The sequence below is a fragment of the Cygnus olor genome, chromosome 3, assembly GCF_009769625.2.
Source record: "Cygnus olor isolate bCygOlo1 chromosome 3, bCygOlo1.pri.v2, whole genome shotgun sequence".
Classification (NCBI taxonomy): domain Eukaryota; kingdom Metazoa; phylum Chordata; class Aves; order Anseriformes; family Anatidae; genus Cygnus; species Cygnus olor.
In genome coordinates, this window is record NC_049171.1 from 5,136,455 (window position 1) to 5,161,071 (window position 24,617).

General features: G+C 38.4%; 1 protein-coding gene across 1 annotated transcript; it reads left to right on the top strand.

Moving 5' to 3' along the window:
• Positions 1-9,082: 9,082 nt before the first annotated feature.
• On the top strand, positions 9,083-23,082 carry LOC121066943 (serotriflin-like). Its single transcript, XM_040550789.1, has 8 exons — positions 9,083-9,131; positions 16,978-17,057; positions 18,983-19,324; positions 20,478-20,568; positions 21,098-21,243; positions 21,399-21,493; positions 22,197-22,285; positions 22,955-23,082. The coding sequence occupies exons 1-8, from the start codon at positions 9,083-9,085 to the stop codon at positions 23,080-23,082; spliced, it is 1,020 nt and encodes a 339-aa protein (XP_040406723.1).
• The last annotated feature ends 1,535 nt before the right edge of the window (positions 23,083-24,617 follow it).

The following is a 24,617-nucleotide window of genomic DNA, read 5'->3' on the forward strand; positions in this document are numbered from 1 at the left end:
GCTAAACCCTGCCACACCGTTCTCTCACTTCCCCTCCTCAAACAAAGAAGGAGAAGGGGGGGGAGAAAACATAATGGAAAATAAAATGACTCATGGGCTGAGGTAAGGATAAATTAATTAAAAGAAAAAAGAAAAAAAAAAAAAAGAAGAATAAGAAGAAGGAAAAAAAGAAGCAAATGTTGCACAGAAGCAAAGAGTGAAAACAACTATTCTCTACTTCCCACTGGCAAGCAATGTTCAGCCATGTTTTGGGAAGCAGAGCCTCAATACACATAGTAGGTGTTTGGGAGGACAGATTTTCATAACGAGAGTTCCCTCTTCCCAGCTTTCATTGCTAAGTGTGACATAACATGGTATGGGATATCCCTTTGGCTGTTTTAGGTCAGCTAGCCTGGTGATGTCCCCTCCCCACATCTTGCCCACTCCCAGCCCACTGGCTTTGGGGGAGGTTGGACAGAGTCTTGATAAAACCTTGGTGTGATACCAATGCTATTCTAGCTACGAGTGAAAAACAACACTATGTGGACTGTTGTGAGGAAAGTTAACTCCATTCCAGCCAGACCCGGTAGAGGTAGTTGTACACAGTGGAAATGCAATAAATCTCCACATTGTCTTTCTTACAATAGAAAAAAAAAAAACAAATCCATCTTCAAGATTAAAGATAACAGTGAGATGGCAGAGAGGTATTCAATTATGATGAAATTCACCACTGATACTTAAGGAACTAATTGAACAAATCTTTGAACCATGAACAACCAACTTCATAAAATCAACCACCTGACTGAAGAGGTGATTTAGAGCTTTGGGAAGAATGAATATGTAAATTCATTATAAAAAGGGAAAGGAAGAATCATTGTAACTTTGGACTTAACAGCCTGTTTTGATACAAAGAAAAATCCTGGATCAAATTATTAGGGAAAAAAAATGCATAAGGCCATAAATGCTTTCTTGAGAACAAAACACATGTAGGACGTCAAAGTTCCTGTCAGTCATCAAGAGAACCTGGCCCCACAGTGACTAAGTCCTTAAAAGGGAACCATGAGTGCACAAAGCAGAAGTGTGAAAAACAGGTTACCCTGCTGCTGTGGCATGCAGACTACCTGCACACAGGATAAGAGCCTGCTTGTTTTCAAGTGGAGCTAGGCAAAAGAAAGAAGACTAAAGCCAAATAATTATGTCTAGTGACTGGATATGGTAAAGTAAATATAACCAATAAGAATTGGGCAAGGATAGGGGTGGTTGGGGTTGTAATGGCACTCATATCTATCATATCAGCAATGCCATATAAGTCCAAGATTGCCTAGGGAATGGTATCAGAAATTTCATGTTTTCAATAGAATAGTGAAAGCCTAGGCTTGATGGAGAAAACATAATTAGGGAAGGACTGTTTATTTGAGAGGAATTTGATCAAAGAAAAGAGGGTGCAAAGGGAGCAGAAAGACGTTCCCAAACTCAGAAAAATGGAAAATAAGGAATAAAATCAAAAAACAGTTGTAGTTGAATCTTCTGGCAGTACGAGAGTGGATACTTGCAGACATCAGTGATGCTAACTCATGGACCTGAGTCCACCAGGACGCTGGACAAACTTTAGGGCAACTCACTGTGTTTTGCATCAGGACAACATCTGGAAGTTCTGGTGTAGGGGAACACCATTGCATCACAGTATTTATAGAATAGTAATTTAATAGTGGCTCCATGTGATTCATTAGATTTAAGAGCTATAATTAACACAGTTTCACAGCTGTGTATAATCACCTGCACAGCTACATATCTGTCAATTAATATTAGTAGCTTGTTCTTTGGTTAATTGAAGTATGGATTATTTTGATTACTTAAATTACTGATTTAGATTACTTACTGCTTTGTGTATTACCTCAAGGCAATTTCAATAATCAATAAACAACTTAATCGGTTTGCATCAGGTACACCTGAAATTTCCAGTCCAAGGAGGGTGTATCAGCTCTCATCTGATAGATGGATAATTGGTAAAATGAATAAACTGAAAGGAATAGACAAGATGTACTTCAACTTTGATTAGACTTTTAATATTTTCCTATACGTAATCACATATAAACAAACAAAGGGACATGGTTTAATGGTTTAGGGACATGGTTTAGCGATAGATTTAGCAGTGCTAGGTTAACAGTTGGATTAGATGACCTTAGAGGTCTTTTCCGACTTAAATGATTCTATGATTCTATGATAATCTGGTTTAGAGTTTAGACTAAATGTCCATGATGAGAACACACACTTAGCTGAAACTCAGAATGTTTCAATTTGCATATCACTTAGTTGTGAAAAATTCATATCAAGTAGTGGCCCTGAGGGCTCCCATGCTGTATGAGGCAATCACTATTTTCATTGTTTACTTGAACAGTTGAACAAGGAGTTCAATTATAAAAAAATTTTGCTGGCACCAAACTGGTTGAGGTTCCACATTATGTAGAGGATTGGACTGGAATTCAAAAAGAGCCTAATAAATTGGAAATGTTGTCTGGGATGATAAAAGACGAGGCAAAAGAATAACAAGGCATATAAATGCAAAATGGAAGATAACAAGCTAGAACACAACACAGCAGGAAATGACCTAAAGATTTAAAATCAGATCACAGGTTTACAAGGGGAAGAGCAACTTTGGTCATAGGCTTGCCAAGCTAGTGAAGAGGCCTTCAAATTAAAGTTGCTGGGGGGGAGGGGGGGGACGGACGGACCTCAATCCATCCCACTCCTCCCAGTTTGATGTCAATGTCAGCAATGCCCAGAGCCTGGAGAAGGGTCGCAGGTGAGCAGAAGAGCACCTGAAAAGCTGCACAAAGGAATTACAGCCACTCCAGTAGCTTCATCAGGGGTCCAACTTAAATGTCTTTATGCTAATGCAGGAAGCATGGGCAATAAACAAGAGGAATTAGAGATGTGCTCACACCTGCAGGGCTATGACATCATTGGCATTACTGAGAGAAGGTGGGATGGCAGATCCTCCTGGAAACTATGCTAAGGCACATGGAAAACACAGAGGTGACTGGTGACAGCCAACATGGCTTCTTTAAGGGCAGATTGTGCCTGACAAATCTGGTGGCTTTCTCCGATTATGTTACAGCATTGGTGGACAGGGGAAGAGCAACTGACATCATCTACCTGGACTTGGGAAAAGCATTTGACACTCCCCCATGATATCCTTGTCTCTAAATTGTAGAGGTATGGATTTCATGGAAGGACCCCTTGATGAATAAGGAATTGTCTGGATGGTTGCACTCAAAGTGTTGTGGTCAATGGCTCAATGTCCAAGTGAAAATCAGCAACAAGTGATGTTCCACAGGGGTCAGTACTGGGACCAGTGCTGTTTAACATCTTTGTCAGCAACATGGACAGAAGGATTGAGTGCACTCTCAGCAAGTTTGCCAATGACACCAAGCTTTGTTGTGAGGTTGACACGCTGGAGGGAAGGGATACCATCCAGAGGGATCTGGATAGGCCTGAGAGGTGGGCCTGTGCAAACTTCAGAAGGTTCAATAAGGCCAAGTGCAAGGTCCTGCATCTGGGCTGGGGCAATCTCAAGCACAAATACAGGCTGGGCAGAGAATGGATTGAGAGCAGCCCTATGGAGAAAGACCTGGGAGTGCTGGTTGATGAAAAACTCAACATGACCCTACAGTGCATGTTTACAACAGCATTCTGGGCTCCATCAAAAGCAGCGTGACAAGCAGGTCAAGGGAGGTGGTTCTCCCTCTCTGTTCTGCTCTCCTGAGACCCTACCTGGAGCACTGCATTTAACTCTGGTGCCCCCAGCAGCACAAGAAGGACACGAACCTAGTAGAGCAAGTCTAGGGGAGGGCCACAAGGATGATCAGAGGCTGGAGTACCTCTTCTGTGAAGACTGGCTGAGGAATTTGGGGTTGTTCAGCCTGGAGAAAAGAAGGCTCCAGGGATACCTTACAGCAGCCTTCCAGTACCTAAAGGGGGCCTAAAGGAAAGCTTGGGAAGGACCCTTTGTCAGGGAGTGTAGGGATAGAACAAGGGATAATGGCTTTAAACTAAAAGAGGGTAGATTAAGATTAGATATATGGAAGAAATTCTTTACTCAGACAGTGGTGAGACCCTGGCACAGGCTGCCCAGAGATGCTGTGGGTGCCCCATTCCTGGCAGCGCCCAAGGCCAGGCTGGATGAGGCTTTGAGCAACCTCGTCTAGTGGGAGGTGTTGTGCCCATGGCAGGGGGGTTGGAACTAGATGTTTTTTAAGGTCCTTTCCAGCCCAAACCATTCTATGATTCTGTATTCTACAATGGATTAGAGATTAAAAGGAAAAAAAAAAAAAAGTCATGTTTTGTTCTGGGATGCATTAACCACCATCCTGTTAGTAAGACCTGTAAGTTAATTGTTTTATTTTGTTCACCATCAGTAAGTCCTAAATTGACATATTGATATTGCAAATAAATTCATAATATATTGCTCTGTAAATATTAGTACAGAGATGACTCAGTATGTAACAACTATACTGCAGTTTGTGGAAATTCCTACCATAGCTTTTTAGAACAGAGATTTGCAAGTTCAGCCTTGTTGGGCTAAGTAATTTGCTTGATAGCTTAAAATACTGCACAAATGCAGTAAAGAAGAAAGTAGGTTCTTTCCTGCAGATATTTGAAGTTTGCAATTCTTCGTACTGGAAGTTCACAACTGTAATAATTCCAATAACAGAATTTCTCCACCTTAAGCAATATTGCCCCTCAGGCAATGGAACCTTTAGTGAGGGTGCATTTGGCCACACATTACATCAACAGCTTTCAGAAGAAATATAGCAGGAAGCAGCCTGAGCAACAAGGACAGAGGGATTTATTTATTCTTCTTTTTGAGGAAGAAGAATGAACTTTACCAAGATGAATACAGAATACGTAGTCAGGAAAAAAAAAAAAAAAAGTAAATTGCAAATTGTAAATTGCAATATTGCAATATGATAATAATCCAAGCCAGAGTTCTGGGTGGGCCTATGGCCCACCTTTTTTTTTTTTTAAAGACACAATCCAGAAATCAATGTCTCCTTTATAATGTAAAAAACATTTTAAAATATAATAAGATAATAAGAATAATCACACCATCAGAGAATATCAGAATGGTTGTGGTTGGAAGGGCCTCCGAAGATCATCTGGTCCAATGCCGCTGCCAACCAGGGTCACCCTGAGCACATTGCGCAGGACAGCATCCAGGTGGCTTTTGAATACCTCTGAGAAAAAAGACTCCACAACCTCTCTGGGCAACCTGTTCCAGTGCTCTGTCACCCTCACAGTAAAGAAGTGCCCTCTCATATTGAGCTGGAACATCCTGTGCTTCATTTTGTGCCTGTTGCCTCTCGTCCTGTTGCTGGGCACAACTAAGAGTCTGGTTCCTTCCTCTTGACAACCTTCCCTCAGATATTTATATACATTGATGAGGTCTTCCCTCAGTCTTCTCTTTTCCAGACTAAATGGGCCCAGCTCTCTCAGCCTGTCCTCGTACGACAGGTGCTCCAGTCCCCTCATCATCTTAGTAGCCCTTCAATCAACAGTCATCTACAGAAGAAATCTACAGCCACGGTCTTAAGATTTCATCAAAATGCTATAAATGACAATATTAGAATTTTAGCTGCATTTAAAACAAGAAGTATGAAAAAGTCACCAGTCTGGGACTCCCATAGTTGTTAACTGCTTCCCCCAAACCAGTCCAATCTCTATTTTTTTCATCCAGTGCATTGTTTCCTCAAGATTATGAGGTGGTACCTTGACAAAGTACTTAAATAAATAGCCAGAAGTTAGTTTTCAGATCTGGGTAGTGACTGTTCCTTTCTACTACCAGATAAATGCTGACATCAGTCCTATTCCTAAACCTCTCTCACCACAGATGAACTGAATGCTGCCCAGGGTTGCACTGTAATAAACTATTCTCAAAGAGAAATACAAATGTGAAGCATTATTGAAAAAGAGCACTAGGATCTGTAATTATGCAGTACACTAACTTGTTAATTACAGTGCCAAACAGTTCTGTAAAAACTAAATAAACAAAGAAATATTTATTGAAGAGTCACTTTATGGGAGACAGCTTTAAAATTAGGGCTCAGACTTTGGAATTGAGGGTTTTTTTGTTGTTGTTTTTTGTTTGTTTGCTTTTTTGTTTTGTTTTGTTTTTCCTGGAAAGATCATTAAAATAATTGCTACCTTAGGGTGTTCTTTTTCTGCAGCTGAAACAGAGACCTAATTGTGGAATTTTGTTTGTGATAACTAAGTATGACATTCTCTTTGCCATTTCTCAAACAAATTAGGGAAGAAATAATTCATACTGGATCACCCCAGTCATCAGGGAACAATGTGCTTAATTCAGTATATTTACAGGGAAATCAAAGACAAAGAGAAGTGCACAACATTGTTAGATTCCTATCTCCTTCACCAATGTGAATAAAATACTTCACCCACAGTGTAGGAAACTTGGATGGATCCCTGTCCTGTCTCAATATGCTGAAGCACATACCCCTCTTGGAAGAGTGCCCTGATCACCAGGGATTTGAGGTAGCTTGTGCTCATGAACATTTTCTTTCTCTCCCCTGCAGCCTCTTTCTGTTGGAAGTGGCTAAGATGCCCAAACACAAATGTCTCACACCATATCAGATGACACAGTGTCTATAGTACATCTGTGTGGGTCTGGCAGATCACTTCTGAGAGATCCGCACCCTTCTGGAATAGGAGGAAAAGGCAAGGTAAGACCTCCACTACACCCACAGACACTGTGGGCACCTGCATCTAAATGTATAGGGCGAGCAGTTTCTAAAGGAACACTGCAATACATCTGCCCTGCTTCCAAGGGAAGTGTTTAAGGTTACAGCTCCAGACTTGAGGTCAATAGGGGAGAACGGCTCCTCCAAAATAATGTATAGATCACTTTTGGAGAACTCTATTAAGAATGGCTATGTCTTCTCTATTAACACAGAGGGAATTAAGATGGATTTCATGCTGCCTCCTTGGGTGTTTTAATCCCATTCTAGTAGAAAAAAGGAATAGTGTCTACTCAGCTCTGAAAAATTATTTTCAGGAAAAACATGCCTGATGTGACCCAAACTACCAGTAGTTTCAGGGTAACTAAAAGAGTTCTTTTCATCTAGGTCACAATTTTCCAAACAAGAATACAAAAGAAACACTCCTCTACCTCTAGCACTGAACATTCTGGGCCAAAATAAGTTAAAAAAATATTCATAGATTTATAACCTGATCAAAAGAAGTGACATAAAAATAGACATTGTGGACCCAACCTGAGAAATTGGTTTGTAGTTGTCTCATCAGCCAAAATACACTTCTGACCTTTCTGCATGCAAGGTCATCCTGATCATTTTCTGTAATTGTTTTTATGCATTTTTTCACTGGACTGAAAAACTCAGATTCAAAGCAATGAAGACACATAACAAAGTAATAATTTCTCTTTAGATTAAACCATCCAGATAAGGCATTCCCTTTCCTCTGAAGAGGTTACTCTACAGTTTCTGAGTCATCTAGCTGAGGGATGACTTGTTACAGCTTGCAAAGGGGACAGATTAAAATGTGTTTCATGTCAACACCACAATATATCCTTTCTCTGTAGGCTGCACTGTCTTCAAAATCAGTGAATATCAGCCTAGCTAACTTCACGACCCAAGCTGACATTAAAAAGTGGCATACTCTCCATATCAGGGGAGGTTCAGGTTGGATGTTAGGTTCTCCATCGAAAAGACAGCACTGGCTCCCCAGGGCACTAGTCATGGCATCGAGCCTCCCAGAGTTCAAGAAGCATTTGGACAATGCTCATAGGGTCTGATCTTGAGGCAGTCCTGCATGGAGCTAGGAGTTCTACAACCTCTTCTTCATGTTTGGTGTCACAGGTAGGACACGAAAGATCTGCTACTTCCAACGTCAGAAATTATTTTTCAGCTACAAGTTGACTTGCAGCTGGCATGCTTTCCTCCACTGGGCCACAGTTTTTCTATTTGTCTGGCAAACACACTTAACTGCTTAGTTTGAGCTGGATGGATCAGAAAATAAACCCTAAGAGCTTCAACCTGCAACAAATTCCCCTAGGCTATTGCTGCACTGTTTGCAAAGTGCTGATCATAGACTTCTGCCCTTATGCTTTGGGTTTTATGAACTGTTAGCCCTGTGTTTCCTACCCTATCCATTTCCTCTCTGCACCCAGCTGCAGCCTCTGCAAACCCACATCCACAGCTGTTACAGCAAAACTGATATTTTCTACTGCTCTGCAGTTACACCAATGCAGTGAGGGACAGGATTCCCACCCCCAAAATCCTAAATGTAAAAAAGACACTAACCAAAGGTATTAAGCTGTTAAGAGCTGAGGACAGTAAAAGAGTTAATACCTATTTCTTTTTGCACTTGCAAGTTGCAAATCCAGTAACATTTTGCAGTAACTTCTCACTGCCAGCAGTAGACATGAGGAAAAGAAAGAGTAACAGCTGTTTTAAGAGCTGATTGCTAAATTACTTGTCTAGCTGTTGGCTGTGTAGTCAATGGACACAAGAGAAGCAAAATTTTGTTCTAGTCACCTGAGAAGCTCATTGTCATGCTCCCTTCACAAGGCATAACTGCATGTGGGTATGAATTCAACAGTCATGCTCAATGGTGTCCTGTTTCTTAGCTGACCTTCCTTTCAGTATACTTGTATCTTACTTTTGCAGGGTTCTCTTTTTATGTCTCTTTTCTTTTCCCTCCTTCTCACTACTTCCTATTCAATAAGTTTTGTGTGAAGGTTCCAACATGTCCTAACATGTACCAGGCAAACCAAATAGAAAGGAGTCACTGTTCCAGTTTTTAAAACGATAAAATACTGCAGAAAGTCAAAACACAGAACAAGGATGACAACTTAAACCAGCCATGGTCTGTAAATGCACTTGAATTTGTAATGGTAGGTGAAACAAAGCCATCAGACACAACAACTCTGAAGGCAGATTTTCTGAATGAGATGAATTTGTTATATAGACATAATTTATGAGACAGATGTCACACAAAGAAAACAGAAGGCTGGGAGTATTTATTTACTGTTTATATAACAATTTCTGGCTGCAAAAAATGAGGGACCATGCAGAACCATGTCAAAGGCCTTACAGAATTGCAGGTAGATGGCATTGGTAGGTCTTCCCTTGTCAACTGGTGCAGCCACTCCATCATAGAAGACTACCAGACTGGTCAGGCATAATTTGGCTGTCTCAGATCACCTCCTTATCCTACATGTGCCTTGACATTGCTTCCAGGAGGATCTGTTCCAGGGGGGATCAGGTACTACTGATCTCATCTGCCTTTCACCTAGAGATCCACTTGAATGTAGGTCAATGAAGACAACATGTACATATCTTAGCATAAGATAAGACTTTCCCAAGACAGCCCTGATAGTTGTGTCTAAGCACTTAATTCAGTTGGAAGCCCAGAACTTGCTGAGGTGCCCCAGAGTATCCTGCCAGACCTCCAAGTACCCTTTGGAAGGGAGTAGAACTTCCCTATGCCCTGTGTAACATCTTTAGCAGTGCACTGTGCCTTGTACATCTTGTTTCATATGAAATGGTGCCAAGAGTTTATATATAGGCTTCTGCATTTAGACTTAGGTCTGCACAGACATAGATCTACAATGGGTGAACTATGTAGGCATCCACATACCCTTTTTAGTTAAATACAACTAACTTTCATGACTTCTTTCAAAAGAGTCTGTTCATCTGATTCATTTATTAAGAAGTGAATTTGCTTTTCCCCACCTTGATCATAGAAAAGCACTAACGTAAGCACATGTACTTAGATATCATTGATATTAGTGTGAATAACTGGGTACTTTCCAATATCAGAATCTTGCAAAAGTATATCGGTTTCAGCCAGGAAACTTTTTTTTTTTTTTTTTAACAATTATTTTTCTACAGCTCATTACAGCACTCAAGAAATCAGAGTGTTCCAAGCTCTGCTTCCTGCACTGTGTGTACATTTTCTATCAGATCATGCCTCTGCAAAAGGCAAAGGCATTACAGGATGCAGGAACCAGAACTATGTGACTCCCTTTACAGTGCTTTTTATCAGGACCTTTTTCATGCAATTAAATGCTCCCTCTTGCCTCTTTTCCATGATTCCTGCATGTCAGACCATGGAATGGATTAGTTTCAACGAGGTGCATGGAAAGCCCTCTTAATTGAGTTGCACTGTGACAGGGCATGTAATGCATCCTCTGGTTATGTAGGTTTTATATGTCCTTTATAAAGCAGGTTCCCATTTCAGAGTGTCATTTCTATGCTGTTATGAACATGATGAGAAGCTGCTGCACAAATAAGCTTGGCTGTGGCCAAATACAGGACTTTCATTAATTATTACAAGTCAAACTGTCATTAATCAACAATATCATTTCCAAGTGATTCTTCATGCTGGTATACTGTGACTTTAGGTGGAGCATCTTTAATGCATCTTTTCACTGCTCCAAAAGTTCCTCATTTGTTTACTGTGGCCAGTCCAATGGAATAGTCAGTGTAGAATTCACTGACTTGTGAATCAGATTTTCCTGTTTTCTTCTACATTTTAACACACTTTTCAGTCTCAACAAGTTCAAGATATTTTTTACCAACTGGACACTGTTACAGGAAGACCAGACCTCTTGTTGTGTTGTCTACAATATGGTTTTGGTATACTTTTACTTCAAGCATAAGAAAAGGTTAAAATGCTTATATGTGGTACGAATGGCTGAAACATTTTTCAAGAATTCATGGCAAAGGGCCACACGTTGCCGTCACTATTATTATATTTAAGAAACACCTTTTCCCAGCAAACTCACATAGCAAACAAAAAATGCATTCATGAAAACCTTCAGTTGTTTGTATAGCCTGTTTTAGGCAAAGGTAGCTATAGCTGAAGTCATTAACTATGTAAGCTGGAGCTGAGCCCTCATGGGAAGCAGTCACACTGCAGGTCTGCAGGCCTGTTTCTGAGGGTGGACCTGAAAAATCACTGATAGTCAATGGTGCCTGAAATATCTCCTTTGTAAAGGGAAAGCAAATTTCAGTCTGCAGTTGTGCCAGAGTGGGCAGCATTCGAGTTGGTGCATCTACTTGGACTGAAAGACGGAGGAGAAAAGCCATGTTGAGTGGCTTTCTTCCCCAAAAGCTGAGGGCAGACATTACAGCATCTGTTACTGTGGGCAGGGTGGATTTACTCTACCTGTTCTCCACACTGGCTGAACACACAGCTCCTCCAGATCAAAGACAATGTAACAGTATTAGAATAGTGCTGGAATCACAATTTTCAACATGCAAGTTGTCAGTGCCCAGTATCTCAAAACTCTGGTAGTCCGACAGCTTTCAAAGATTCTTGTAGCTTCTGCATTTCTGTACCTCTCCTTTTCCTTGGCTAGCTTTTTTTTGGGGGGGGGGGGGGGGCATTATTTATGCCCATCTGAACATCTGTTATAATTATTACCCCATTGTTTATCTTCTTGTTAATAGTTCTACTCTACGTCTGGAGTGGAAGGTGATTTGGGTTGTATTAATTGATAATGTTCCTTTTTGCAAAGCAAAATTAGCTAAAATGATCAGTACTTCAAGGTGTTTTGTACAGCTAAGAAAAACATCTATACAAAATGTGAACACAGAACAGAATGAATTTTAATCAAAGGCACTAAGTTGTCATTAATTTCAGTGGGATTGAGGAATTGAAGAAACTGGAATTTTGCCTGCATTGCCTAGGCTCACATCAGTCTCTCATAGTTCAAATTTACATACGGGCTGGAAGAACTTCCACAAAAAAAATCTCTCAAGCTGAATTTGTTTATGTTTTGAACTAACTAACTTTCCATAGATGTATCTAAGAAAATAATAATAATAATAATAATAATAATAATAATAATAATAAATTAAAAAATACAGTTGCAGAATCTTTTGGAATTAACCCTTTTTTTTTTTTTTTAATCTTTTTTTTATTATTAAATTGCTCCACCCTTTCAGGTAGTCCACTTAAGAGAGAGGGAATTGATATGTTAAATTGCTCTTTGTACCATGGTTCCGGATGTCAGTTTTATTAATCTTTGTTTTCTTCCCAGTTATTTAACCCATAGACCATGATTTGTAGGGTATCTGACAGATATTCTTTACAAAATAAATGGATTTGACTATTTAAACAGGTGTGTCATGTTTTAACGAAATAGTTGCAGTGGTATTATTTCATTTTAACAATACAAATAAAGCTCAGGTGACTGTAGCAAACTAATGAAAATTACTGAGTGCAATGGATGGGGTGATTCAGAAGGGAATGTGTGCTTCCAGTTAAAGTCTTCTAGTCAAGCTTGGATAAACACTTTCTACATGGTATTGGGGAAAAAAATGGAACAATCTTCCAAGACATCGAGTATCTGGTGTTGCTAAATTCTGCGTTCTCTCAGTCAATAGAGAGATGCAGTCTTAATAGCGATGGTAGGCAATTTATTGGGCTTTCTTGTGATAATAACTGTAGTCTATGAAGTTAGAACAAAAAACAAACAAACAAAAAAAAAAGTTACCACAGAGAAAAAAGCCCCCTTGCCCTTATCTCAGAACATTGAAGGATATGGGAGACCTTATCACAAGTGACTTCCCATAGTACTGCCCGCTATACAAATAAAGAACAAAAGCAGCTCTGTTACAAAGGAACGATAATCCAATATTAAAATGTTACCAATAGCAACAGCTGCAGAAATTCTGCAGAAAACAGGAAATTTTGAAACAAAATTGAATTTGTAGTTTATAGATAGTAAACTCAACTGAGCATCAGCCAAGATGGTGCTCAGTGTAGAGGCATCACAGCAAAGGCAAGGATGAGGAAGGGAACTGCATGTAAAGAATGAGGAGATGTTTTTAGACCTCTGAAAGCCAACAGGTAACACGGAAGGAAGACAAATTGTATTTAAACAGAACAGAGCCGAGCATTGAAAATCTGTAAAAGTTGAATTTGTGATACTACTTTAGGGACAGTGGAAGTAAAGGTGCCATGAGGTGAGTTAAATGATGCTGTCCTGGAGAGAAAAAAATAAATAAAAATAAAAATAAATCAAACACAACTCAAATATCTCTTCAGACTGAAGGGGAAGAGATACACATCTGTAGTCAGTCTACAAGTAGGTTACTCTTGTGCAACACATGGGATGACAGTCTTTTATTGTGCATATAAATAATGCTCAGTGCCACAGCCTTTTGGCCTCAGTGACCTAATGCAATACACATTTTACTTAGTAAATGAAAGTTCAGGAACAACTTGGAGAAAAATGTCACTGTGTTCCCCAGTTTGTAGGTCATTCTGTGCATGGCCACAAGGTGACTGGCTGACTTATGTTTCTGCCTCAAAAAATTTATACCACTCTTTTGCTACAGACAGAAAAGACAATTGCCAAGCAGCTATCCCAAAATTTGAGCTTTCATTTTGTGAACACAACTTCAGCACTACAGCCTGCTGATCAGCCTACAAGCTTTTTTGGCAAAGTCATTTTGTGTTGCAAAAGAACAGTCTTTTTATCTTCCCTTTCCTTGCCCTGTAAACAAGAGGGAAAAAAAAAAAAAAAAAAAAAAAAAAAAAAGAAGTTCAGAGCAATGCAGTTAGATTGTTTCATTTTCAGTCACCTGTTTCTTAAGATAAGTTCTTTCTTTTGAAATGTGTAACCCCAAAGCTGATGTCATTTATCTGCAATAAATATTGACAAAGAAAGAGAAGAGAATGTGTATATATATATACAACCCCAGAGTGAGGAGAGCCTCTGACTTCTACCACTCTTCCCAAGAGAGAAGTCTAGCTAGACAAAGGTAATGTATGGAGAATTTGATTTATTAGAAATTTTATCCATAGAGTCACTTGGTCAGCATTAATTGGGCATTGTGTTGTGCAGGCTAACATAGTTAATATCTAAGTCTTACCAAACCTGGTAATTAAAAGAAAATGTATGCTTGTATTTACCACAGAGGCAGAATTTAAAAACAATTTACATTTTCTGCTTAGAAAACCATCTACCCGTCTGGGTGAGGAACACTTTACATGAAGTCTAATTTGTGATTCTTTATATCAAAAAGCAGCACTTGGTCTTGCTTGCTTCATTCTTCAAATGTGAACATATATTAATCCATTTTGTATTTGATTATAGTCAATCACAAGAAATGTTTTTCTAATAAAACTTGAATTATTGTTACGTTAAATTTATTTATCTGGAATGTGGGTATATATCAGTACAGCTAGACTCAAAATTTTACTATCTATAGCTGTCAAGTACTTGTCCAAGCTTTCAGGTATATACCATTTTAAAATATCTTTTATATCTTCTCATATACAATAAGACGATTGTTTCTTCTTAATGCAGAATGAAAATTTTGTTAAAAAATGAAATTTATAAATGCAAACTCAAAGACAGTTTAAAAAAAATATATCAAAGTAACTGAAGTGACAAATATCCTTACTGTTGTAAACTTTCAGACCTGCTATACCCTGAAAGTTTCATCAGCTGGCAGGAAAAAGTCTCTGCTGAGGAGTGAAGTACCAGGATTAAACAGACACGCACATACACACGCACAAAAAAAAAAAAAACAGTCTACACTATTTTTCAAATAGAGTTTGTTTCTAGCTTTTTAACTAGTAGATTTTTAATATTGTTTTAACATCTGATGAAAGTTGCATGAAATGTCCGAGTTTTCAAGCAGAGCTACATAAAACCATGTTGCTGGTATTTGTCTCTTCAAAAGCATAGAAGTGATTTAGTTGATCGAGTAGTATACTATTGACATGGAAGTATCTGGGAACAGTCATCTTCTGATTTTGAAACTAATGCCAAATAAATTTAGTCTAAGAGATGGATTTGATTGTGTGGTCTGACAATTGAAGATGTGTGGTAGTATTTTAATCAAGTTTACTGCTGAAGCTAGAAATGTTTCATGTTTCCAGTTGCAGCATTTTTCTTTGTAGTCACAGAAAGATCTTGTTTCTGTATGTTGAAGTTCTGCATAGCCAAGCATCCAAAAAAAAAATTCTTCTGATACACTGATTCATGCCTTATGTTTGTTCATGAACACTTTCTTGTGAATATTAGCACAAGATATAATATAATATTAGCAAGATCTTTTGGCTAGGCATAGCCACATGGTACATTTATGTTCTCTGGTTGAATGAGCTCCAATCATAATGGAAAGTGTTTCCTACATTGTAAACTACTGTGGAATACTCATAGAATGCGAACATAAAAGGGATCTCAAGCATAAGGAAAACTTCATGTAGGCCATTACCATGTCTTCTGCCCAGTACTGAATTTAGCTTAGAGATTTAGCTCCAAACGAGAATTAGAAATGGACCTACTTGTGCCCTGGCAGAGACCACAGTGCTCCTCAGTGAAGATGAAAGTAATGGAGTTGATGCTCTGTTTATAAATGGAAGAAAAGAAAACACATTTTCTGGACCCCTATCATTATTTATTTAATTTATTATTATTATTATTATTACTATAATAAGCATCAATTTCTGACACCACACATATAGAGCTGACTCACACACAGAGGAGCAAGAAAATCCTCTGACTTCAGTAACAAACCCAACATAAATGAAAGGGAAATCATATCATAAATCTAGAGATAATTTCAGATATTAAACAGTTAACAGGATATTAATATTAATAAACAGCTAACAGGATATTACAGGCATTACTGCCATCTCTTCAAAATCATCATTCTAGGAATAAAAAATATTTGTACCACTGATTAAAATAAGAATGAAATGGAAGTTGTTTTTACAGGACTCTGGAAACTTGCTGTTAATTCTTTGTGATGTTAATCAATCTTTTGGTTCTTGCCAGAAGGAAAAGCTTTTTACAGCCTTTCTTAACTCATTCTTCTCACCTAAAATCAACATGTTTGTTTAATCACTTAGCAGAGATGAATCGGTGAATCTACAATATTTTCATAGTAGATTTACAGTTTTAAAAGTTGTTTTACCAATAGTTTCCCTGTCAAGCAGGATTTGCTAGATCTCTACCACTGACCTGTACTGCTCACACTGGATTTTCCTCAGAAGCCAGATCTAAGGTTTATTATGTTCAACTAATTTTATTATACATATTTTCCCTTCTTCTTTCATTCTGTTTTATGATAAACTGTTGAGTTCAAAGTCTGTCTCACCAAGGATTTTGCCAAATCTTCATTCTTTAACAACTGAAAAGATGCAATTTCATGTATGTCTTCAGTAGAAAAAAGATATGTAATATTTGATTTGCTTCTTCTGACATGTAGAAAAAGATATTCCATGAATATGAGTGAGTTTTAGACGGTGTGCATGCTGTGGTATTTGCTTCTGTAAAGTATCTTCTCAGCCAGAGACCAATAGCAACAGTATTGGCTGAAGGTTTTGTTTATGTGCCAGATGCTGCTTGAGGGTGATCAGCACCATCTGATTGAGAGATTATGATGCTGATTTAATTGGGAAACAGGAAGAAGGAAAGAAATGGAGACAACTGTTGATGTGTGGAAACAGTACCCCACTCCAGAATAAAAGCTCCCAATACAGATGATGCTTGCTTGAGCAGCACATTGGTGTGGCCCCAGTGAATATATTTATGGATTTTATTCATTTATTTATTTATTTTATCCAAGGAGGCAAAGATTAAAAAAATGCTACAAATTCAGGACATTTTGAATAAAGAAATCAAGAGGAGGTTGATCTATCTGTTATAAGAAACATGCAACTTTATACTACATGTGGTCTCTGCCTCAGTACAAGGTGGAGCCTTCTCTCCGTATAAGATAGTGGTGACCATTCACAATCATATAGTCATTTGTGCATTCTCAGCACATGCAATGGTATTATGTAATGACAAAAAAAAATCTCCTCTGTGGTGGATTTGATTTTGAAACTGTTTTGCATCTTGCTTACATATCACAGTACACCACAAGTTTTATGCAACAGAGATTAATAGTTTTTTGTTTGTTTCTTCTTTGCTTGTTTTTTCCTTTGCAGAAATGGGCCCAATAACTGCAGTCCTTTGCCTGGTTGCTTTGATACACCAAGCTGATGGACAGGTAGGACCATTCATGTATGCGAAAAAGTTATATTTGAGGACGTTGTATAGATATCTGCATTAGCGGGTTGAGTGATCTCGAGCTCTGCAATTCAGAGTTGAAATTATTATTTGCACATCCTTTCCACAACAAAGATGAACTCCTGTTTTTCTAAGATTTATGTATTAAAATTCTGCCTATCAAAAATATTCTCCTCTTTACAAAAATAATTTTTAAAATACATTTTCCTAAAATAATATGAACTGATGCTGCTCTAAAATAATTTACCTAAGTATCAGAAATCTAGTCTTCACTTCTCTTCAGAGAGGATTAATCTTGTAAAATGTAGATATCTACTATGTACACATTTGGATGTGAGCTATTTATCAAGATATGCTTAATAAAGAATGAAAAGAAATAGGTTCTTTAGGAATGCTAATCATCTCTTTCTTTAGGAAATAATTCTTTACTCTGAGGACTGTCAAAGACTGGAACAGGTTTCCTAGAGAGGCAGTCGATGTCCCATGACTGTCAGTGCTCAAGAGGAGTTTGGACAATGCCTTCATTAACATACTTTAACTTTTGGTTGGCCATGAAGTATCCAGATAGTTGGATTAGATTATCTTTGTAGGTCCCTTCCATCTGAAATATCCTATCCATCCTATCCTATCCTATCCTATCTTTAACAAAGCTCAGGTGATCTATGCCCTAAATTGCTTGTTTAACTGACTATACCAAGGGCTTAAAATAACTGGCTGAGAAGTAGTTTCTACTACTGTAAATGCCATAAACTGAACAAGATGTACAAAAACTCTTGAGGGCGGTTTAGTTGCCCAAACAGAAATGTCTTAGTGCAGTTTGAGATTGCCTGGGGTGCCTGAGACATTCATGAGAGGCTCTACAGGCTGTACAAACAGTTAGGGCTCTCTGGGCATTTAAAATGGCATTAGGTGCCATTTTAGGTCACTGACTACAGCTTTTAAAACCTAGAATTGAGCTCTGAATTCAAAGCAGTGGGAAGTGGGATTCATTCATATTATTGGGACATCTTAAAATTTAGTCTCTCTCATGTTGTGGTTTTCTCATTGACCATAAAGGCAAACTGAGATGACTTTTAGAAATTTACATCTATGGTATAGATGCCTAAAATTAAGTAAGATGAATTGGTTCCTAGCATGGAAATCATCACACTAATGGTGAAATTCATCTCACCAACCTAAGCATCAAAATATTAATCATCTAGATCTCTCCCAGGCTCTCACTATAAACAAAGGAAGGACAAAGAGGTACTTCTAGAGAATAGCTTTTCCAGTCCTAAAAAGGAGTTTGGGTTTTGTTTAATGAGCTATGTCTGCCCTCTCCAGTAATGAATAAGAGTAAGGTGTCTAGCTTAGACTGAGAGGATTCATTTTCAGATATTAAGTGGGAAGAATCCCTTCCCAAGGAACATTCCAGTCTGAAAACTCTAATGTGGGCATTGCAACTGTTGTTCTTTGCCAGGATTCAAAACCTGTTATCACTGGATAAGAGGCAATTTAAATTGTTCATTGCCTTCTTGATCTTATGTATTTCAGAAGATGGTCTGCAAAGGGCTTTAAATTCTGATCCAGCTTCGCATATTTCCAAAGCTTGCAAGTGATGAGATCTAGGAAGTTTTTAGTGCTCACAGAAGGTCAAAGCCAGTACTGACGTTTGGTTCCAGAGCTAAGCTTTCTCCATGTTTGATGTGGAGACAGCTGAAGGTAGAAATACTTCACATCTCTATATTAAAAAGATGGTTCAAATGAAAGGAGGGAGAAAAAAAGACAAAAAATAAAAATAAAAAAAATCACCAGTTACAAGAACAGAAGAACCAATAAAGGAAAGTTGAGAATTTCCATGCAGCTTTACTTTGACAAGAAGTTCACAGTCTTTCTTGCTTATTAAACCTCAGATAACTGGAACAATCATTTACTGTTTTCCAGGTGTATCAGAGTAAACAAGTGGACACACCCCTCTTTCCACCTTTTCTCATTAAAAACCCAATACAGAAGCCAGTAAAGAAACCAATACAGAAACCGGTACTCAAACCAATACAGAAACCGGTACTCAAACCAATACAGAAACCGGTACAGATACCACTACAGAAACCCCAGCTACCTCAGCGACCACCCCAACAGAAATACAATGGTTTTCAGATGCAAAGCAAACAACAGATGCTTCAGCAACAAAATATTATTCAGCTGAAAAACAAGCAAGTCATCCTTAAAGAACACAATGAAATAAGAAGATCTGTAGTTCCAACAGCCAGGAACATGCTGAAGATGGTAAGCTATGCATATCCACTAGCCTGTTTTCCAGATTATTAGTAGAAGATTGTAGCCTTCTAAAAACCCCACACTCAGTGAGTAGATAGGGCAGGAAAGGTAAGAAATCAGAATTTTATCCCTTTGTTTCTGCTGGCATCATGCTTTAAGTCTGCACACTTCAGTGCTGTAAGCACTTGTAAAATCATTGCAAAGATCTCAGAACATGCCTCAAGCACTGCTCTAAACCTCTCTCATAACCAACATGTCTTAGTTTCTGCAGTTAGCAAAACTCAGTTAAGCAACATGGCACGTCTCCTTTATCTAGGGACATCTGTCTCGAGGAAATATGAACACAGGTTTACTGCAACCATATCCATTTATTGTTGTTAAACCTGTATTAATATAGCCTGCAAAGTGAATCACAAACTCTTGCTTTATGTTTTCTCATTGCAATAGGCAGAAACTGCAATCTTTTTCAGGGAAAACTTTTACCTTAGAAGAAAAGAAACACATGCCCCGAATGAAGGAAAGTGGGCAAAGCAAGGGTGGAGCTGGGGTACCAGCAGCATTTTTCTGAATTAAACATAAATGGGAAGGTAAAAAAAGGCCTAGACCTGCATAGCTATCTGGCCTCAGATGAACTTGCTTTGCTCATCACTGTTACCATACCCATCACTCTTGATATTTTTTGTTATAGCTATCCAACGGGCAGATGAGCTGCTCAGTGCTTTATGGTTAAGTCTGCACGGTAAGTCTTGCAAACATTCCCCTGGTTCAAAGACCAGCTGGTGTCTATCACTACATCTCAGCTCCACCTAGGCTGAAGCTCAAATTTGTACCATTTAGAGCACTGTACCATACAAAGTTAATTCAGACACAAAGGTAAAAGAAGGCAATAGTATGTTTTAACATTTCTATTAATTGGTATTTTCTGGAGATCAGGACAGTGTGATACTCTGCAGAATTGCTTGATCTGCAGCCCTTAAGGGCTGAAGAAACATGGTGCCCATGCCCCATGCCCGGCAGTGTAAAGTGGCACAGCTCCTTTGCTTTCTTTTGAGGAACCCAAAGCATTCAGCACTCAATGCGCAAATAATTCCCCATGTTTTTCTTCTCCTTCATGGACTGCACAAATTTGCCTGTGACTTGTTTCTTTTTTTGTGTCTTTCAGGTTTGGAATGAGAGAGCTGCTAAAAATGCTCAGAAATGGGCAAAGAAGTGTGAAATGGAAATCAGTCCAACAGATCAGAGAGTTATTGACGGTACATAAACAACATGGATCCTAAGCTTATGGGTTAATGTTGATTTGCAAATGACCCTTGTTCATGTGAACTAGAAATACGAATACATTTTAAGCTGTCGTAGAATATCTTTGGAGAATTATTAAACACAAAAACATCATCTTTGTCAGAGAAATTCCCTGAAAGACAAACTTTTGGAGCTTGAGAGAGGGAAGCTGTGTACTTGCCCTGTTCTTGTACCTTTCTTTAAGTACCCTCTTTTAGCTCCTAGCTCCTGCTGGAGACAAGATAGCACAATAGAAGACTGTGGGTATGACTAAGTATAGACATTTTTGTGTAGCATATTGTAGTTAAAAGCTCACCAAAATCAAAATAGTATTCCCTGCTGCTTTCATAAGATCGAGTGTACTGTCCTCTTTAAAATCACAGGGGAAATAGGTTGGCATTGCAGACCTTTTGTTTAGGATGTAACTACACTCCCCCCGTCATACCTTCCACCCTACAACTTGCTTCCTTCCTATGTAATAAAATACACCTACTTCTACTTCAGGCATCACCTGCGGTGAGAATATATTGCTCTCCTCTCAACCAAAAACATGGGCTGAAACAATCCAAGTCTGGAACAGTCAGAGCTCCAATTTCAAGTATGGTTTTGGAGCAACTACAAAGAATGCCAATGTCAAGAGCTACGCTCAGGTATGGATAATTGAAGCAAACAGCAATGATACACTAGAATTATATGAGTACAATCAAGGTTGCTGAGAGGTATTTATTATCAGGAAAAAAAATCTCATTGATAGAATTCAATAAAATATGTCTCTGAAATAATATGTTTATTTTTGATTCTACAGCTAGTGTGGTATAACAGCTACCAGGTTGGATGTGCAGTTGCCTTCTGTCCTAGGAACCAGTACAACTACTTTTATGTTTGCCATTACTGTCCTCCGTAAGTATTGCCTTTTTATTTTCTTAAGATGTGATAATTCTGGATATGTTTTCAAAAACTCCAGTAGTCCATTGGTGATTTGTAGGATCAAATGTCTATAGTTTCTTTTAGCTACTTGTAATTTTGAAAACACGCATGTGAATTGTGTTTTTAACATCAGGTTAAATATTAATATTTATTTCATTTCACACTGAAACAGAAATTTGGGAAATTTTAGCATTTGAATAAAGAAAGGTCTGTCTGTGTAAGAATAAGGCATCATGCACAAGTCATGCTATAACTTTGACCACAAAGAAGACAGACAAAAAGTGAAAGCCAACAGCAAATGAATATTCACAGAGGTAAAGAGCATATCTCTGACTCCTTCATGTCAGAAGGTGGCTGCTGAGGTAATTTTCTTATGAGCCACGATACTCTTGAAAGCCATTAGAAAAGCACAGCCAGGAAGCACATAAGACTTTTTAAACTGATAATGTTATATAAAGGCAAATAGTCAATTAGTTTTCTTTCTCCAAATGCCTATTTGATTTAAAATCAAAGTTCTTGTATTCTATGCGTAGCTCAAACTGACACATGACCATCTATGAAAATCATTTTACCCAAAACCTGTGGATGTCTTTCATTGGGATAAAGAAAGTCAGCTGTCAGTGGCTCAGAGCTACACTTTGATCTCATTTTGTGTTGTGTTTCTTTCAAATTTCAGAGGAAATAACATAATGCAAGTGGCTGCACCTTATAAAAGTGGACCAAGATGTGCAGATTGTCCCGGCCACTGCGACAAAGGGCTTTGCAGTAAGTATTTGCCTCCTTACAACAAACATTGCACTACCTCAAATAACAACATTCCCTTTTCCTTCTCCATACTTACCTTTTGCCAATCTGCAGGTAGGATGTCATAGAATTGCTCCTTGGTTTTCCTTCTAGACATGATAGTGATTAAATAGCCCACCATAACTGGCACGATTTTGAGCGGGGGGGGGGAGGGGGGGCACCAGATGAGATCCATAAATCCCTTCCAGCCTCATCCATCCTATGCCAGTGGGTGCGTTATGTTGCTGCCAAGCAGTGAGTGATCACATCGCCAGTCTTCTGCTGCCCTCTTCTGGAAAGCTCAAGACAACGTCTTGATGTGCATGTGCATCTTAAGTGCATGGACAGATTGTCAAGGTTCATATATGTCCATGTATACATAAAGATCTCCACATGAGCCCGGGTATTGTAGACTTCCACGCGGAGCAACTCCAAGTATACAAATAGACAGGAACTGTAAGATACCACCTTTCTGTCTGTTTTCCCTTTTACATAATATTCAAGCAGTTTGAACAGCAGAGCAAAGGTATAAAGGCTAAGTAGGCAAGAAAATTAATGAGAAGATGCATGCTGGAAAATGCAGAAGTATCAGACCAGCACTGTTTTTTTCAATCAATATTTCATGTTCTTTTTCTATCTGTTTTATTTTAGCCAATCCTTGCAGGCATCGAGATGCATTTCCAAACTGCAGAAATATGAAAAGCTTGTTTGGCTGCCGCCATTCGGTGGTGAGAGAGAAGTGTGCTGCTACCTGTAAATGCAACACTCAAATCATCTAATATCCTGGTGGATGTCACTGTAGCTGCTTTGGGACTTACTTATTAGGAAAAAGTAGAACTGACCACGAAGTGCATTCATGCTCAGTGTATCAGCTCAGATTGACCTGTATGTAAACTTTTTTTTTTTTTTTTTATGAAATCGCACAATTATGTCAGTCCCAAATTAGTCTAGAAGCTCAGATAACCTCTGATGTTATTTTAGGCTTTATAGAAATCATGATTAAGCTACTCATGTGTTACTTTTTGGTTTTCCTTGTGGTGGATCTTCCACTGATTCATTTCCTTTTAACGGGAAATACACTTTTAAAACATGGAAATATGTTAAATTCCACTTAACTTTCTTCTGTTACCTTTTCTTCAATTACAAATGGAATACATTCCTGCTAAATAAATATATGTTCACAAACAGAGCTTTTCATTGAAGTTGTTTATAATTTTTCCATTTGGAAAATACCTTATGAGTATTTCAAGGATCTGCAAAAATTTATGCAAATGAGGAAAAGAAAAGAAGAGCCAAAAGCATTATTTTGCACAGCCAAAATAAGAGGAATGTCTTGAATCTGCCAACTTTTACCCTGTGGCCTTAACACAAATCTGATACATCTGTATATCCAAGTGATAAAGTATATATTTTTTTTTCTAATATAGCACCAACAGTCAAGAAATGAGAAGCTTTTTAAAACTGTTTATACAAAGAAAGAGGTGGCCTTTCCATACTCTCTATGAGTAAGTCCCTTTCTTGCTTGGGATTCATATTGATATATATATATATATATATATATATATATGTATAAATACAGCCTCAAAAAAAAGAAAAGGGAAAAATAAAGTCCATGTCTCCTAAAATACTTATTAATAGGGGGATATTTTCTCCCAAACTTCCAGAAAATGCTTAGACCAGATTACACCAGCAACATGAATGTGAAACAGACTGTGATTTTATCTTCATATGCAATACATAAACCCACACACATTTTTTTTCTGACTTTAATAAAAAGGTAGATATATAGGAAACAGAAGCTCTTTATGCTTCCAGTTTATAAACTTTGACAGACATCAAAAAATGTGCAAACAGCCAAAAAAAGCATCTTCTCAATGAACATAGGAGATCCTTTCCACTAATCTTCCTCCTGATGGTCCTCCCAAGCCTCTGCAGAGCAAACACCGCATCCCAGTGCCACGCAGGGTGCGCTGCAGTGCCCCATCACACCTCCTGCTGCTCCTTAAGATGACGCTGGTCTCCCACAGGTCCTGAGTCACATATGCCGGCCCTGAGCAGGACTGATCCCTCTTACTACCTTCCCTTGCTGTTTTAGACCAGCAAAACTTTATTCCATAGGACTGCAATTCTAGTTCAAAGCACAAGAGGGGGAACCATACCCAGATATTCAACTGCATCAGTTTTCCATTCTGTTACCTGTATGAAGGGCTTCTCCTTTTACTAGAAATTGAAGTTACAACTCTTCCCTGAGTGTTTTTAACACTTTCCTGCACATTACTTATTACCTAACGCTGAACAAATAAATAATCACTAC